This window comes from Schistocerca cancellata, chromosome 10 (assembly GCF_023864275.1).
Source record: "Schistocerca cancellata isolate TAMUIC-IGC-003103 chromosome 10, iqSchCanc2.1, whole genome shotgun sequence".
Classification (NCBI taxonomy): Eukaryota; Metazoa; Arthropoda; class Insecta; order Orthoptera; family Acrididae; genus Schistocerca; species Schistocerca cancellata.
Window position 1 is genome coordinate 20,541,582 of NC_064635.1, and position 15,667 is coordinate 20,557,248.

Below are 15,667 nucleotides of genomic sequence, written 5' to 3' on the forward strand. Positions count from 1 at the left end.
AGCCTCCACCCAGACAGGGAACGTGTACAGGAGTGTGGCCCGAAGCAGTTTTTGTGCCTGAAAGGCACTCTCAGTTTCTAGTAACAAGGTACCATTACGCATCCTGGTACAATACTTGACAGATCCGGCTATGGGATCTATGCCCTTCTGGATAACAAAAGGATTGACAGATGAAAAATCCTTTCCGTACTCAGATCGAGAAACTACGAGGAACTTTGGGGCAGGCGGTAGTACTTTTGTCACTGGTGGCTGGTCAAGTTACCGTTTTTGGGCAGAAGTCGAGAAAGAAGAAGAGAAATCCATTGCGGAGGAATCCCCCACAATTGCCAGCGTCTCCGATGGCGCGCTCCTTCCTTGTGGGGACCCTCTCAGAGGGCACTCCCGCCTTGGGTGAATGTTTACACCTCAGGTCACACCTCCTGAAAAACGGACGGAGGGACCAATCGGCATGGTCGGAAGGTGTCAGCTCAGGCAATCACCCCTCCCTGGGCCTGGCCTTTACCAGGGGGTAGGTGCGTGCCTTACTTGTCTACCTAGGGCGGGGAATTACGTGTTACCCTGTCACCGGCTACGCGTGCGAACGTGTGGGCCGGCCTTCAGGCACGCACAGGGAGGAAAGAAGAAGAGGAAAAAAAGAAGGGAGATAGGGAGAGAAAGGACAGACTGTCTCAAATGCCGAAGCGGAGGCAAGGGAAAAAGTAAGGAAGACAGTGCGAAGGAGAAGGACAAAGAAAGGAACCAAACAAAGGGAGGAAGAAACAAGAATAAGTGAAAAACCAAAATGACCACAAATAGAAGTCGTGGAACCGTCCATATCCGGATGCAGGCTCAAACTACCCCCTTAATGGGGAGGGACTCCTTTTAGTCGCCTCTTATGACAGGCAGGAATACCTCGGGCCTATTCTAACCCCTGGACCCGCAGGGGGAACATCAGGGAGTAACTTCCATGGTACTAGACGGAGCTGTGGTGGACAAAAACTGTCGAGGCAGACGGAGATTTGAATATATCCAACAAATTATTGAGGATGTAGGTTGCAAGTGCTACTTTGAGATGAGGAGGTTAGCACAGGAGAGTAATTAATGATGGGCTGCATAAAACAGGTCAGAAGAAAGAAAGAACAGACTTGAAACTAAGGATAAACAAAATTGTGCTGTAACGTGGGTAAGGAAAACGAGTGTGCAAGGGAAAATGAAATCAGCATTTCATTGATTTTGTAATTTCATTTTTATATTCATATTTATGCAAAATATAAAACCATCATGTGTACTATATACACTGTTCACACGACATTAAGCACAGATCACAGATAAAAGCTATGTATATTTAAGTTATTTTGAGTTCCAGATTCCAGTGACTCAAGGTAAAATTAATACAGCATATATTTACAGCAGCCATCAAATATTTTTTACATAAAAGCAGAATAAGCCATACAACTGGAAGAGAGGAATTTGAAAGACAACACATGGTAGCTGCCTTAGATAATGAATTGAAGATACCAACGCTTGTCAATGTCTGAAAATATGCTTACAAGTAGAAACATTAAAAATTTTATCGCAGATTTGGTATCTTCAATGTTCAAATGAAATGCTTATTTTGTTTATAATGTAAGCATATCAAGGTAAAATCTTATGCATGATTTAGTACTTCATGAAAGTATAAACCTGCAAGACAAGCATAATCTATGACAATCATGTAATCAATGAAATATTGCCATACACGTGTCTAGTTGTTATGATGCTCACATGCAAACAATTTCATCAGTTTCTTTCCTTCAAGTTTTCACAGTTAATCACTTTCTTACATCATTCTAAAAACTCTGAATCCCTCCCTGTTCACCACTGTATGCAGTAGATATGCCACTTCTCAATATTCCAGAGTGCAAATACTTCACATACCAACGAAAATTTGAAAATTCTGGTAACACATCCATTTTCTCCAGATTACTCTAATCAAATTAAATGCACTCTCCAGGCACAATTTCTCAGATTGTGACAGGAACCTTGAGGTACAAACATAAATGTTCAATTTAAGGTGGAATGTAAGAAGCCTTGACAAACCTATTTTATTATCCTCAGGAATGTATCAACAAGCAATGGTGTATCTTCTCTTCTCCATCTTTGAAATACATCAATCGTACCTTCCCAGTGCTCCTGAAGTCATTTCACTTGAAATAGTGCATCAAAAACATACATAACAAATGTTTGCATACAATTATGTACTTGCTGTAATTTAGCTCCTGCCTACAAGATAATTTCAATTTCTCTTTTTAAAAGATTAATGAGAAAGTAATGACTTCATTAAGAAATTCCATGAAAGTTGAGATGGTCACTTCAGCAGAAGACAGCCAACTTTGATACTTGAACCTGAAGTCCTTTATCGATGTCAATACGCAAGCTTCTGCTTACATTGTCAGTAAGCTGAGTCATTTCTGTAGCACCCAGATATGATATATCACAGGTGCAACACACTCTTGTCAGGCTTGTAAAAAACATACTGCATCCACTTCAGAAATCTGAAAGGAAAAATTCATTGTCGGTGGTCAGTTATGTGACAAAACTGAAAATTATTTCAAAATCATTTTCTGTTTGAATAAACTGAATCAGAACATGCTTCCAAGGAATTAGTGGCACACATCCTCAAATTTTCATGCAGGAAAGTTGTCTAAAAGTGGCTTTCATTAAAAAAAATTGTATTCATTTGTTCAATAGGTTATTCCTTTAACTGTTTACCGCACGAGTCAATCTAATATACCTAGAAGCACCTATCTTTCAGCATAATTTATGTTTTGTAGCCCAGCTCAAACTATAGTATTTTGCATTATTATTCAAAGATGTTTTTCTTATGAACAAGCAGTCCAAATTTCTCTAGTAAATATTTTCTTACACCAAAACATTGGTACACCATTTATTTGCATGACTTAACCTCTAATCAGTTTTTACTGCCTTCTGCAAATCAGTGACACAGATCACTGTCAATTCTGCAGTTTAGAGGTGAAGTGTCCCCTGAAGTACTTACACAGTAGGCTTAAGCTCCTTAAAGGCAAAAGGGCATTTGGTGATGTAGGTGTGTGACTTTTTCCAACAGTCGTAATGCTGTAATAAAATGAGTGGAAATGGAAAACATTCCGAGTGCCAATCATTTCACAGAATACTTTTTCAGGGTTACTGTGTTCTCAGTGCTCTGTTGGAAGGCCCTACAGCTGTTCCAAGTGCCAAATAATGTAAAAAGGATCCTAAAAATTCAATAGATTGCACAGTCTGTACCCAATAGTGCTTCACACTGTACTTTCAACTTCCGTGCATCGAGTGTCGTCTCCCCTTAGCCTGGAATAATTTGAAGAGGAAAACAAGTTTTTCCTGAGTGAGCACAGCTTTTCCAGCTGAGACAGATTTTGCAGTTATAAAGAAATACAGGAAGGAGAGCAAGGCTTTTGTTCCAGATCTACACGAGATTTTTGAGTCAGCTGAAGTTACAAACCCATCTGATGCCATTCCCAAGCAGCTAAAATTTCTTTAAAATCGAAGATTCTTCTGAAATATCACATTCATCCATCTCTAGTAGCTATTAAAATTCTTTTTCTGAAAAATAAGAATGGGAACATGTCAATTTAGTCAAAAGAGGAAAGTGGGAAGACGAGAAGACCAAGTCAGATGTATGTAATGCCACACTTCATCTGAAAGAAGAGTCAGATTTGTCGGTTTTAAAACACTAAGACTTGTTGTTGACACCATTTCATTCTCAACAGAATGGAGATTTCTACTGTAAACTTCACACCACCTGGACCCAAGAAAGGAGCTGAGTAGGAATCAGTAGTCAATGAGACTTTTTCATTGACTTTCATTTTGTTATTCTCTTGTAAAATACTAACAAGAAATCACAAATCACTTTTGTTGACTGCAGTTCTATTGCTAGAAATATTACTGCTGCCTCTGTATTAATGGCACTTACAGTCATTCACTTCCTGGAACAGCACTTTGAACATTCTTCATGAATTATTTATTTCCTAATTTGCTATTTTAGCTGTGATGAGGTACGGTTATGCATATTTAGGTGAAGTAATCAGCTGCCCAGTACTGGTACAAAGTAAAATGTAATTGTTGGCTGAATGCTAGTGGGCCCAGGTCTCAGGGCACATTGCAGTAGTTCTGGCTCCTACCTGGGTGACCAGTACAAGCAAGTCCACGTACAAAGAATGGCAGTATCGTCAAAAATAAGGAAAATCACAGTATGGGGAATTTTGATGGCTATCATCTGCATGGCCTCTATGCATGAGATCGTGCTCCACGACATGGTGGAATGTCAGACAAATGTAGCTTTTTACAGCTCTTTGAGAGTCTAATAATTCACATCAAGTACTAAAGCAAATCTGAATACATCTGTGTTCTCAAAAAAATAACTTCCATCCAATAACACAACAATATTTCAATATCTTTAAAACTACAGACACCAAAATTCACATGGAATAAACATATATCACAATGAACCTTTGAATTAACTTTTTATTGCAGCTAAGATGATAGCACTGCACTATAACTATCGTCTCTGAAAGCTTCATACCTGTATATTTTATTGATTTACAGCATCTTATGTATCTTTTTCATTGTGTAAAAGCTTATCAGAACTCTGTATTCTCCTCATTTACATGGCAAATGAACGCAGCAGCAATACTGTACATTGTCATACTATGCAGTTACTTTATGCACAGTTTACTATTTAGCCAGTAACTTACTTTAAACATTGATTGCAAGTGCTATTAAAAACCATAGCAATTTAAAAGTGGTCAGTTGCTTGTGTTTGCTGACATCACTATTATGAAGACTACCAAGAGAGACTTCTGTCAAGCATGCATAAATAATTGTTTAAATAATACTTAGCAATAACATGTAGCCATTTAACGTGAGTGCACTTTTACAAGACTACTGGCTCATGTATTTATGAACCAGTTATTGCTTATATTCATTATAAATTACCTAAATGTAACCAAATACATATTTGCTTTTATTTAAACGTAATTGTAATATATTAGTTTAGGGCTGAAAAGTGGTCGAGATGACTAATCACTTCTGTAGCATTAAGAATGATTCATTTTTTGTGGGGGATAGCCTTCAGCCAATGGAAAAGCTGATGATAGTGGGACACTACAGGAGTCAACTGGTGATTGGGATTTTTAGAGTGAAGTGCTCAAAGAATCAATTCTGACAATGTGTGGAGTTCTGGAAGGAGGCAGACCAGCCTCTGGTGGTGGTGGTGGTGGTGGTTGTTACCTTTAGGCCAAAGACTGGTTTGCTGCTCTATCCTGTGCAAGCCTCTTCATTTCCAAGTAACTACTGCACCCCACATCCTTCTGAATCTGCTTACTGTATTCATCTTTATTCCCCTCCCCCACTCTTCACTCTAGTACTAAGTTGGTGATCCCACGATGCCTCAGAATGTGTCCTACCAACCGACCCCTTCTTCTAGTCATATTTTATCACAAATTTCTCTTCTCCCCAGTTATATTCAGTATCTCCTCATTAGCTACATGATCTACCCATCTAATCTTCAGCATCCTTCTACAGCACTACATTTCAAAAGCTTCTGTTCTCTCCTTGTCTAAATTGTTCATTGTCCACGTTTCCACTTCCGCACATGGCTTCACCCCACACAAATACTTTCAGAAGGGACTTCCTGACACACAAATCTATACCCGATGTTAACAAATTTCTCTTCTTCAGAAACACTTGTTGCCATTGCCAGTCTGCACTTTAATATCCTTCCTACTTCGATCATTGTCACTTATTTTGCTTTCTGAAGAGCAAAACGCATCTACTACTTTACGTGTCTCATTTTCTAATATAATTTCCTCACCATCACCTGATTTAATTTGACTACATTCGATTATCCTCATTTTGCTTTTGTTGGTGATCATCTTATATCCTCCTTTCAAGACACTGTCCATTCCATTCAACTGCTCTTCCAAGTCCTTTTCTGTCTGACAGTTACAATGTCATCAGCAAATATTGAGGATAGGCTACAGCCCTGTCTCACTCCCTTCTCAACTACTGTTTCTCTTTTGTGCACCTTGACTCTTCTAACTGCAGTGTACAAGTAGGTGGTGGAAGATCAAAATGGTTTAAGACAAATAGAAGTATTCAGCAAGGAAGTTTGCTCTTCCCTTTACTCTTCATTACACTTATGGACACAATCGGGAAAGAAATGAAAGAAGAAGAAAATGGAGATCTTAATGCTTTTCTTTTTAGTGATGACATTGCCATTTGGGGAGAGATGGAAATAGAGGTTCAGAGGAGACTAGATTACTGGAACACAAAATTTAAAAAATTTAAGTTAACTGTGAGTAGGAACAAGGCAGTGCCAATGAAGGTGAGGACACCCACATCTTGTCTCATAATACTGGAGGGGGAGAAGGTTGAATGTGTGACAAGCTGCAATTATCTGGGGAGCATCATATCACACGCTGGAAGTTCCAAACTAGAAGTCTTAAACGGAATAACAAAAGGATCTAGCTTCTTCCACCAAGTTGAAATCTAATCTGGGACAAGGAAGTCCCTCACAGAGCCGAACAGACTGTGTGTAAAACTTGTCTCCTGCCAATCATCATGTGTAGTCTAGAGGCCTGTGTTTTAAGTGAGAGAGAAGGGAGCCAAATAAAAGCATGTGAAATGAAGTTCCTTAGGTCAGCTCTACAAAAAACTAGGAGAGACCTGCAGGTGACATTAACTACAGAGGAGAGGACGAGTGCTTCGAGATTGAAGTGGTTCCGTCATGTGAAGCAAATGCACCCGACTAACTCCACACCACTATTTGGAGATGAAGGTACGAGGAAGAAGACTAGTTGGGCAGCCTAGAAAGAGATGGGCAGATCAGGTTAAGGAAGATCTCGAGAGGGAAAAGCTAAATCAGGACAGAAACCAATGGAGGCATATTGTTCACCAAGTTCCTACCCAGCTCAACGGAACAAAATCCTGATAATTATGGAACTAAGAATAGACAAGAGTATGATTACTGCATCACTTGAGTTGATTTGTGAATCATCATGTTATGAGGCGGTGAATGTTCATGTATTGTGATTACACAATGGGCTGAGTTTTTGGGTATTTTTGATGATTATTTAGTTTGGAAATTTTGCTACCATTCTTGTAGTGCCCTCAACGTAACTTTACCGCATTTGATAAGGGTATTTGTTGTTCCCATTTCTTTGAGATTTCCTTTCTTGAATAAACAATATTCAACACTATTCTCAGTTGCATACATCACTTACGGACATTAGAATCAACCCTTATTATTAAATTATTCATTTAACTTTTATTTTGTATTTCTGTCTATTTTATTGATTCACAATTCGAGACAATGCATAGACTATTTGACTGCAGGATGACAGCAACAGGTTATTTGTCACAAATCAGGTGTGAGGCATGAAAGGTGTGTTGCTTGATCCTATGACTACATTGAGCTATTCTTTTTAATCCTTTGACTGCTGGGGACATGTTAACTCGTTATGTCTCGACGTTCCCCTTGTGAACCTGACTTGCGTAAGTGCAGGCCTCGAGTCTTCCCTACAGCGGTAAGGACATGTTGACGCATACCGTGCCACGGTCCTTTCCACCACTAGGGACGAGTTTAGGTGCACTGAGTCACTGCTACCTGATCACTACAGATGTGGAAACATGCAGATCTGTCTTTCTGCCCTGCTCTTCCAGTCGCTGTTCAGTGGTCTGACAGTCTAGTTCAAGAATGCATATATGTTTGTTGCTGTGTTCCCTCTTTGCAGAATTCTACTGATTCCTGTGTTTTTGTCAGTTTTCTTGTACTCTATTTGAGAAATGTCATGTTGCTGTGGTTGCACACACAAAGAAATCCCAGATATGGTCACCAAGAGTGAGTGAGTGAATTCTCTGACATTGCTAGTAGCGACTGGTCTTCAACAGAATATCAAAGCTGTAGTCCTCAGCCCTTTACATCAGAGGCGAGAGGAATCAGAAAGTGATAGTGAAATTGTTCAGAAAAGAGTGAGCTAAAGTGACATTTGACTGGAAAGAAACCAATTTCCAGCCATTAAACTATTACTTCAATGACTTGAGTTAAGGTCACAAATGTCAATCAGATACTGACCCTAGTGTTCTTCCATTTTTTGTGATATTTATGTCTCAAGAACTGTTGCAATTTATTGAAGACTAAACAAATCTTTTTTACATTTACACCAGAGAAAAACAGAGTCTAAATTCTCAACTGTCAAAGCTGAAAGAGACTGGATTTGAGGAAAAGTTTTGTTGCTATTTTCCTTCTAGTGGCACAAGTTAAAAAGTTACAATTAAGTGATTATTGGTCCAGAGACACACTTTTGAACAACAGTTTTCAGTGAAATTATGCCCCAAGACCGTTTTTGTCTGAGAATGTTACACTTCAGTGATAACTCTGCGAGTACTGGAGGTGACAGTCTAAAATTACGACAATTGTTGACAAAGTTCGTAAGATGTTTCCTAATTCATTTTGCCCACATCAAAAGCTTCGTATAGATGGAAGTCTCTTACTGTTTAAAGGATGATTATCTTTTAAGCAATTTATTCCAACCAAACAAAGTAGGTTCAGAATAAACACATTTGACTGTCAGAGTATATATTTTGGATTTTACTGTTTTTTTTTTTTTTTTTTTTTTTTTTTTTTTTTTTTTTTTTTTTTTTTTTGTGGTTTTAGGGCGCAAAACTTCTATGGTCATTAGCGCCCAGCCCGTGACTTAAGACAGTAAAAATCCGAAATTTAAAACCAGCAGCAATGGGAACAAAGTCAGAAAATTGGAGAAACTAAAAATAGAAGACTGCTTAAAAATCCACTACAGAAAGGGGGTGATTGTCCCCAAAAAAAGCTTCAAATGACTGACGTCATTTCACTGTCACTAATAAACTGTAGAACGCGGTCGGCGGAGCGCGTGTCATCTGCTAAAATCGACGATAGATCAGGCGATAGCTGTAGACGGGAGCGTAACGGATTAAAATAGGGGCATTCAATTAAAAGGTGTCTTACCGTCCACAGCTGAGAGCAGTGGGGACAGAGTGGGGGAGGATCGCCGCTTAAAAGATGTCGATGGCTAAAACGACAATGTCCTATCCGGAGTCTAGCTAAAATTACCTCCTCCCGACGACGCGTTCGGGAGGAAGAGGTCCAAGCGCAAGGAAGGGCTTTCACTTCCCGCAATTTATTACAGGGAAGTGCCGACCAATGGGCATGCCATAATTGAGCAACATGGCGACATAAATCGTTCCGAAGATCGGTGAAAGGAAGCGACTGAATAGCTGGCCGAGGAAGAGAGACTGCGGCCTTGGCCGCTATATCGGCCGCCTCATTCCCACAGATACCAGCGTGTCCCGGGAGCCAGAGGAACGCCACCGAGACGCCCCTCAGGTGAAGCAAGCGCAGACAGTCCTGAATCCGGTGGACCAGAGGGTGCACAGGGTAAAGAGCTTGGAGACTGAGGAGAGAGCTGAGAGAATCTGAGCAGATAACGTACTGTATCCGCTGATGGCGGCGGATGTAGTGGACAGCCTGGAGAACAGTGTAAAGCTCCGCAGTATAAACCGAACACTGGTCGGGAAGCCGAAAGCGATTTGGGGTGTCGCCAACAATATAGGCACTCCCTACACCTAACGATGTTTTCGAGCCGTCGGTGTAAATAAATGTGGCGTCCGTCATTTCTGCACATAGAGCAGCAAATGCCCGACGATAAACAAGTGTAGGGGTACCATCTTTGGGAAATTGACAAAGGTCACGGAGCAGGCAGATCCGGGGACGGAGCCAAGGCGGTGCTGTACCCCAAGTTGTCAGGAAGGTTTTAGGAAAGCGGAAGGAAAGAGAATGGAGCAGTTGACGGAAGCCGACTCCCGGGGGTAGTAGGGAGGAGGGGCGGCCTGCATACCCTACATCAAAGGAGGCGTCGAAAAAAAGGTCGTGGGCTGGATTAGCAGGCATGGAAGACAGACGGCTAGCATAACGACTCAGGAGGACTGCTCGCCGATTGGACAGCGGAGGTTCAGCAGTCTCAGCATAAAGGCTTTCCACAGGGCTAGTGTAAAAAGCTCCAGACACTAAACGTAATCCACGGTGGTGGATAGAGTCGAGACGCCGAAGAATAGACGGCCGAGCAGAGGAGTAGACTATGCTTCCATAATCCAATTTCGAGCGCACTAAGGCGCGATAGAGGCGGAGAAGGACCACTCGGTCCGCTCCCCAGGAGGTACCATTCAGGACACGGAGGGTGTTAAGTGATCGCAGACAGCGAGCCGAAAGATAGGAAACGTGGGAGGACCAGCATAGTTTTCTGTCAAACATAAGACCCAAGAATTTAGCGACGTCTGAAAACGGAAGGTTGACAGGACCTAGATGTAAGGAGGGCGGAAGAAACTCCGTACGTCGCCAAAAATTGACACAAACGGTCTTACTGGGTGAAAAACGGAAGCCAGTTTCGATGCTCCACAAGTGGAGGCGATCGAGACATCCTTGAAGACGTCGTTCAAGAAGGCTGGTCCGTTGAGAGCTGTAGTAGATCGCAAAATCGTCCACAAAGAGGGAGCCCGAGACATCAGGAGGGAGACAATCCATAATTGGATTGATGGCGATGGCAAACAGTACAACACTCAGCACGGATCCCTGGGGTACCCCGTTTTCTTGGGAGAAAGTACGGGAGAGAGTAGTGTTCACCCACACCCGAAAAGTGCGCTCTGCCATAAATTCGCGAAGAAAAAGGGGCAGCCGGCCTCGAAAGCCCCAAGAGAACAGTGTGCGGAGGATGCCTGTCCTCCAACAGGTATCGTATGCTCTCTCCAGATCAAAAAATATTGCTACCGTTTGGCGTTGCCGGAGAAAATTGTTCATGATATAAGTGGAGAGAGCGACAAGATGGTCAACTGCAGAACGATGCTTCCGAAATCCGCATTGGGCTGGTGTTAAAAGGCTGCGGGATTCCAGCCACCAAGCTAAACGGTAATTCACCATACGCTCCAAAACCTTACAGACACTACTCGTGAGAGAAATGGGGCGATAGCTAGAGGGAAGATGTTTGTCCTTTCCAGGTTTCGGAACGGGAACGACAATAGCTTCCCGCCACCGTCTGGGAAAGGTGCTGCCGGTCCAAATTCGATTATAAAGGCGAAGGAGGTAACGCAGACTATGGGTGGATAAATGCAGCAACATTTGGACATGGATACCATCCGGTCCTGGGGCGGAGGAGCGAGAAGATGAGAGGGCATGTTGGAGTTCCCGCATGGAGAAAACAGTATTGTAGCTTTCGTGATTTTGGGAGGAGAAAGCAAGAGGTCGCACTTCCGCTGCACGTTTCTTCGGGAGAAACGCTGGCGGGTAATTTGAAGAGCTCGAAATCTCAGCAAAGTGCTGACCCAACGAGTTAGAAATTGCGACGGGGTCCACTAAGGTATCATGCGCGACAGTGAGCCCAGAAACCGGGGAGAAACTAGGCGCGCCTGAGAACCGTCGAAGCCGACTCCAAACTTCCGAGGAGGGAGTGAAGGTGTTAAATGAGCTAATAAAGAATTTCCAGCTTGCCTTCTTGCTATCGCGGATGACGCGACGGCATCGCGCACGGAGCTGCTTATAGCGGATACAGTTGGCCAAAGTAGGATGGTGACGGAAAATGCGAAGAGCACGTCGCCGCTCACGTATTGCGTCACGGCATGCCTCGTTCCACCAAGGAACTGGGGGGCGCCGGGGCAATTCGGAGGTGCGTGGTATTGAACATTCCGCGGCTGTAAGGATAACGTCGGTAATGTGTGTGACCTCATCGTCGACGCTGGGAAAGCGACGGTCATCGAATGTCGCGAGAGACGAAAAAAGTGTCCAATCGGCTTGGGCAAACTTCCAACGTCGCGGGCGCATATATGGCAGTTGAGGCTGCAGTCTGAGGACACATGGAAAGTGGTCACTCGAGTGTGTATCATCAAGGGCGAACCATTCGAAGCGCCGAGCTAGCGGAACAGTACTGACCGCAAGGTCCAAATGAGATAAGGTTGTCGTGGAGGCAGACAAAAATGTGGGGACCCCAGTGTTGAGGCAAACTAGATCCGCTTGGTGGAAGACGTCTAGCAATACGGAGCCACGTGGACAAGGGTGTGGAGATCCCCAAAGCGGGTGGTGGGCATTGAAGTCCCCAACCAGCAAATAGGGGGGTGGAAGCTGACCAAGAAGATGAAGGAGATCAGCTCGTGCCATTGGTGTGGACGATGGAATGTATACAGTACAAAGAGAGAACGTGTATCCGGAAAGTGAAAGACGGACGGCGACAGCTTGGAAGGAAGTGTTTAAGGGGATTGGGTGATAATGGAGAGTATCACGGAGAAGAATCATGAGTCCTCCATGGGCTGGAGAGCCTTCAACAGAGGGGAGATCATATCGGACAGACTGAAAATGAGGGAGAACAAAGCGGTCATGGGGACGCAGCTTTGTTTCCTGAAGACAGAAGATGACCGGCGAGTAGGAGCGTAAGAGGACCGACAATTCATCCCGATTGGCTCGAATGCCGCGGATATTCCAGTGGATAATGGACATGGGGTGAAAAGAGAATGGAGGAATGGGACCAAAGTTGCTGTCAACTCAAAGACTGCTCGGAGCTAGCAACCGACAGCATGGAATGGCATTCAGCCAAAGGCAGAAGATCCTGATCCATAAGTTGGTCAGGAGCAGTCCCTGCCACCAGCGATCGGCCGGTTGACCGGCCACCAGCAGTGCGCCTCGGCGACACGGAAGATGGCCGAGGGCGATTTCCGCCAGGTGGTGCTGTAGAGGGGGCACGCCTTGGCGGAGAAGGAGAGGAACTGGGTTTCTTTGTAGCCTTCTTGGAAGAATGTTGTTTAGAGGAAGGAGGAACCGATGGTTGTGAAGCTGCGGTTCGTAAAAACTCTTCACGAGTATGCTCTTTTTTCGAAGACTTGGCGTCCGACTTTTGGGCTCGAGATGTAGCAGAACCCGACGAAGGGCGAGCCATAGAGTGGGCAGGCGAAAGTGGTGAGGTTGAACGAGCGATCTTTGCGCTGGCCGATCTGACGACCGTGGTACTAAAGGTGAGGTCGCAAGTCTGCGTGGCCGCCTCCTTTGTTGGCCGAGGAGAAGCAAGGACAGTGCTGTATTTTCCTGTCTGAGGCACGGTGGGCTTGCGACTGGCGAATAATTTTCGAGCAGCAAAAGTCGACACCTTTTCCTTCACCCTTATTTCCTGGATGAGCTTCTCATCCTTAAAAACGGGGCAATCTCGAGAGGAAGCAGCGTGGTCACCCATACAGTTGATGCAGCGAGGGGATGGAGGTGGACAAGCACCCTCATGGGCATCCGTGCCACACGTAACACATTTGGCTGGATTGGAACAGGACTGGCTGGTGTGATTGAACCGCTGACATCGATAGCAACGCGTAGGGTTTGGGACGTAAGGGCGAACGGAAATTATCTCATAGCCTGCTTTGATTTTCGATGGGAGTTGAACTGTGTCAAATGTCAAGAAGACAGTGCGGGTTGGAATGATGTTCGTGTCAACCCGTTTCATTACTCTATGAACTGCCGTTACGCCCTGGTCAGACAGATAGTGCTGAATTTCTTCGTCAGACAATCCATCGAGGGAGCGTGTATAAACGACTCCACGCGAGGAATTCAAGGTACGGTGCGGTTCCACCCGGACAGGGAAGGTGTGGAGCAGAGAAGTACGCAGCAATTTTTGTGACTGAAGGGCACTGTGTGTTTCTAACAACAGGGTGCCATTCCGTAATCTGGAACAAGACTTTACAGGACCTGCTATTGCGTCGACTCCTTTCTGAATAATGAAAGGGTTGACCGTGGAGAAGTCGTGACCTTCATCAGACCGAGAAACAACAAGGAACTGTGGCAACGATGGAAGAATCGTCTGTGGCTGAGACTCAGTATGCTTACGTTTGTGACTAGACTTAGTGGAAGGTGAGGAAACCATTGCGGAAGAATCCCCCATGATTACCGGCGTCTCCGATGGCGCGCTCCTCCCTTGTGGGGGCCCTCTCTGAGGGCACTCCCGCCTTAGGTGATTGTTCACACCTCAGGTCACACCTCCCGACAAACGGACGGAGGGACCAATCGGCATTTTCGGAAGGTATCAGCTCGGGTAATCACCCCTCCCTGGGCCTGGCCGTTACCAGGGGGTACGCACGTGTCCTACCTGTCTACCCGGGGCGGGGAATTACGCGTTACCCCCGTCACCGGCTACGCACGAAGGGCGTGGGTCGGCCTTCAGACACGCACAGGGAGGAAGAAAGAGAAAGGGAAGGGAAGGAAGAGAGGTCTCAAACGCCGCAGCGGAGAAAAGAGAAAGAGAAGAGGTAAGGAAAAGAGAAGGACAAAGGAAGGAAAAAGACAGAAGGACAAAGGAAGGAAGAAGACATAAAAGCAAGGAAGGCAAGAAATGCAGTACATTTACGAGCGTCCGTCTCCGGACGTAGGCACAAACCATACTCCCAGATGGGGAGAAAGAGAAGGAAAGAGCCAGAGGTGAGGTGAGGAGGGGCGAAGATAGGGATGGGGAAGGATGCGGAATGGGAAGGTATGCAGCCCGGAAAGGAAGGAAGGCCACATTAGCTCGGGGTCCCGTGCTCACTACGCACGTATCCACAAAAGAGTTGTGGACCCCCTGGGGGGGGGATTTTACTGTATATACAAGTGCAACAACAGAAATTGGGTTCCACAATTTGGGAGAAAGTGGCAACATAGGGGCAGCTCTTATGGGACCGTATTTGGAATGGGGTCATATTCTGTACGTAGATAGTTTGTACTCCAGCCCAGACCTCTTCCTCTGGCTCCACAACCATAGAACAGACACATGTGGCACTGTTCATAAGAATAGGCACAACATGCCAAAACTGCAGAAGAAATTAAAACAAGGAAAAACTAAGTTTAAGTCCACTGACGAAGTCCTTGCTATCAAGTGGTGCAATTAGAGAGAGAGAGAGAGAGAGAGAGAGAGAGAGAGAGAGAGAGAGAGAGAGAAAGAGAGGGGGGGTGCATGTTGACCACAAGTCACACAACAAATGGTTGAAACAGAAGACTGACGGACATACTGGCGAAAAAATAAAGAAGCTGCAACATATTGTTGATTACAATTCGAGTACGGGTGCAGTTCTGTTGTGACATGTTACTGAGCTCAGTGGGATTTGACCATACCCCAATCAGACCCCACAATCACAGTCATTCTCAACACTGTGAATAAGGACTTTTGCTGTCAAAGTAAGTGGAGAATCAATTGTGAGCTACTCCCATATTCCGTACTGGTCCAGCTTCTGGAGCAATATTGAGAGATCAAAACAATCGCCTCAGTTAAATAAAAAAAGTCTAATATTTCAAACCTTTTGTTTAATCCTTCCAGTACCTCAAAGACAAAAGATAATTTTCAGTTGTTAAACAAGTTCTAAAGCCAAATTGTATATTTGATAGCAAATAGTGTGATATAAAGTGATTGATCGCCCTTACATAGACACAGCCTTTTCAGATGGCACAGAAATAGGCCTAAATTGCCTAATTATTCCTTTCTCCTTTTTTATAAAGCAGCTTTACTACTGAGTAATCATTCAGGCAACTGACCATTCTTAAAGGAAAAGTTACAAGGTTAACACGTGCAGCACAATACTTTAATATTCTGCTAGGCACTCCATCATA

At 44.1% G+C, this 15,667-nt stretch overlaps 1 protein-coding gene across 1 annotated transcript in view; it reads right to left on the bottom strand.

The window, feature by feature from the left end:
- Nucleotides 1–1,311: 1,311 nt before the first annotated feature.
- Nucleotides 1,312–15,667, bottom strand: part of LOC126106811 (uncharacterized) — a 125,160-nt gene continuing 110,804 nt past the window's right edge. Inside the window, exon 12 of the mRNA XM_049913205.1 lies at nt 1,312–2,513. Coding sequence (XP_049769162.1) covers nt 2,513 — 1 coding nt within the window. The 3' untranslated portion in view covers nt 1,312–2,512. The remainder of the gene's footprint in view (nt 2,514–15,667) is intronic.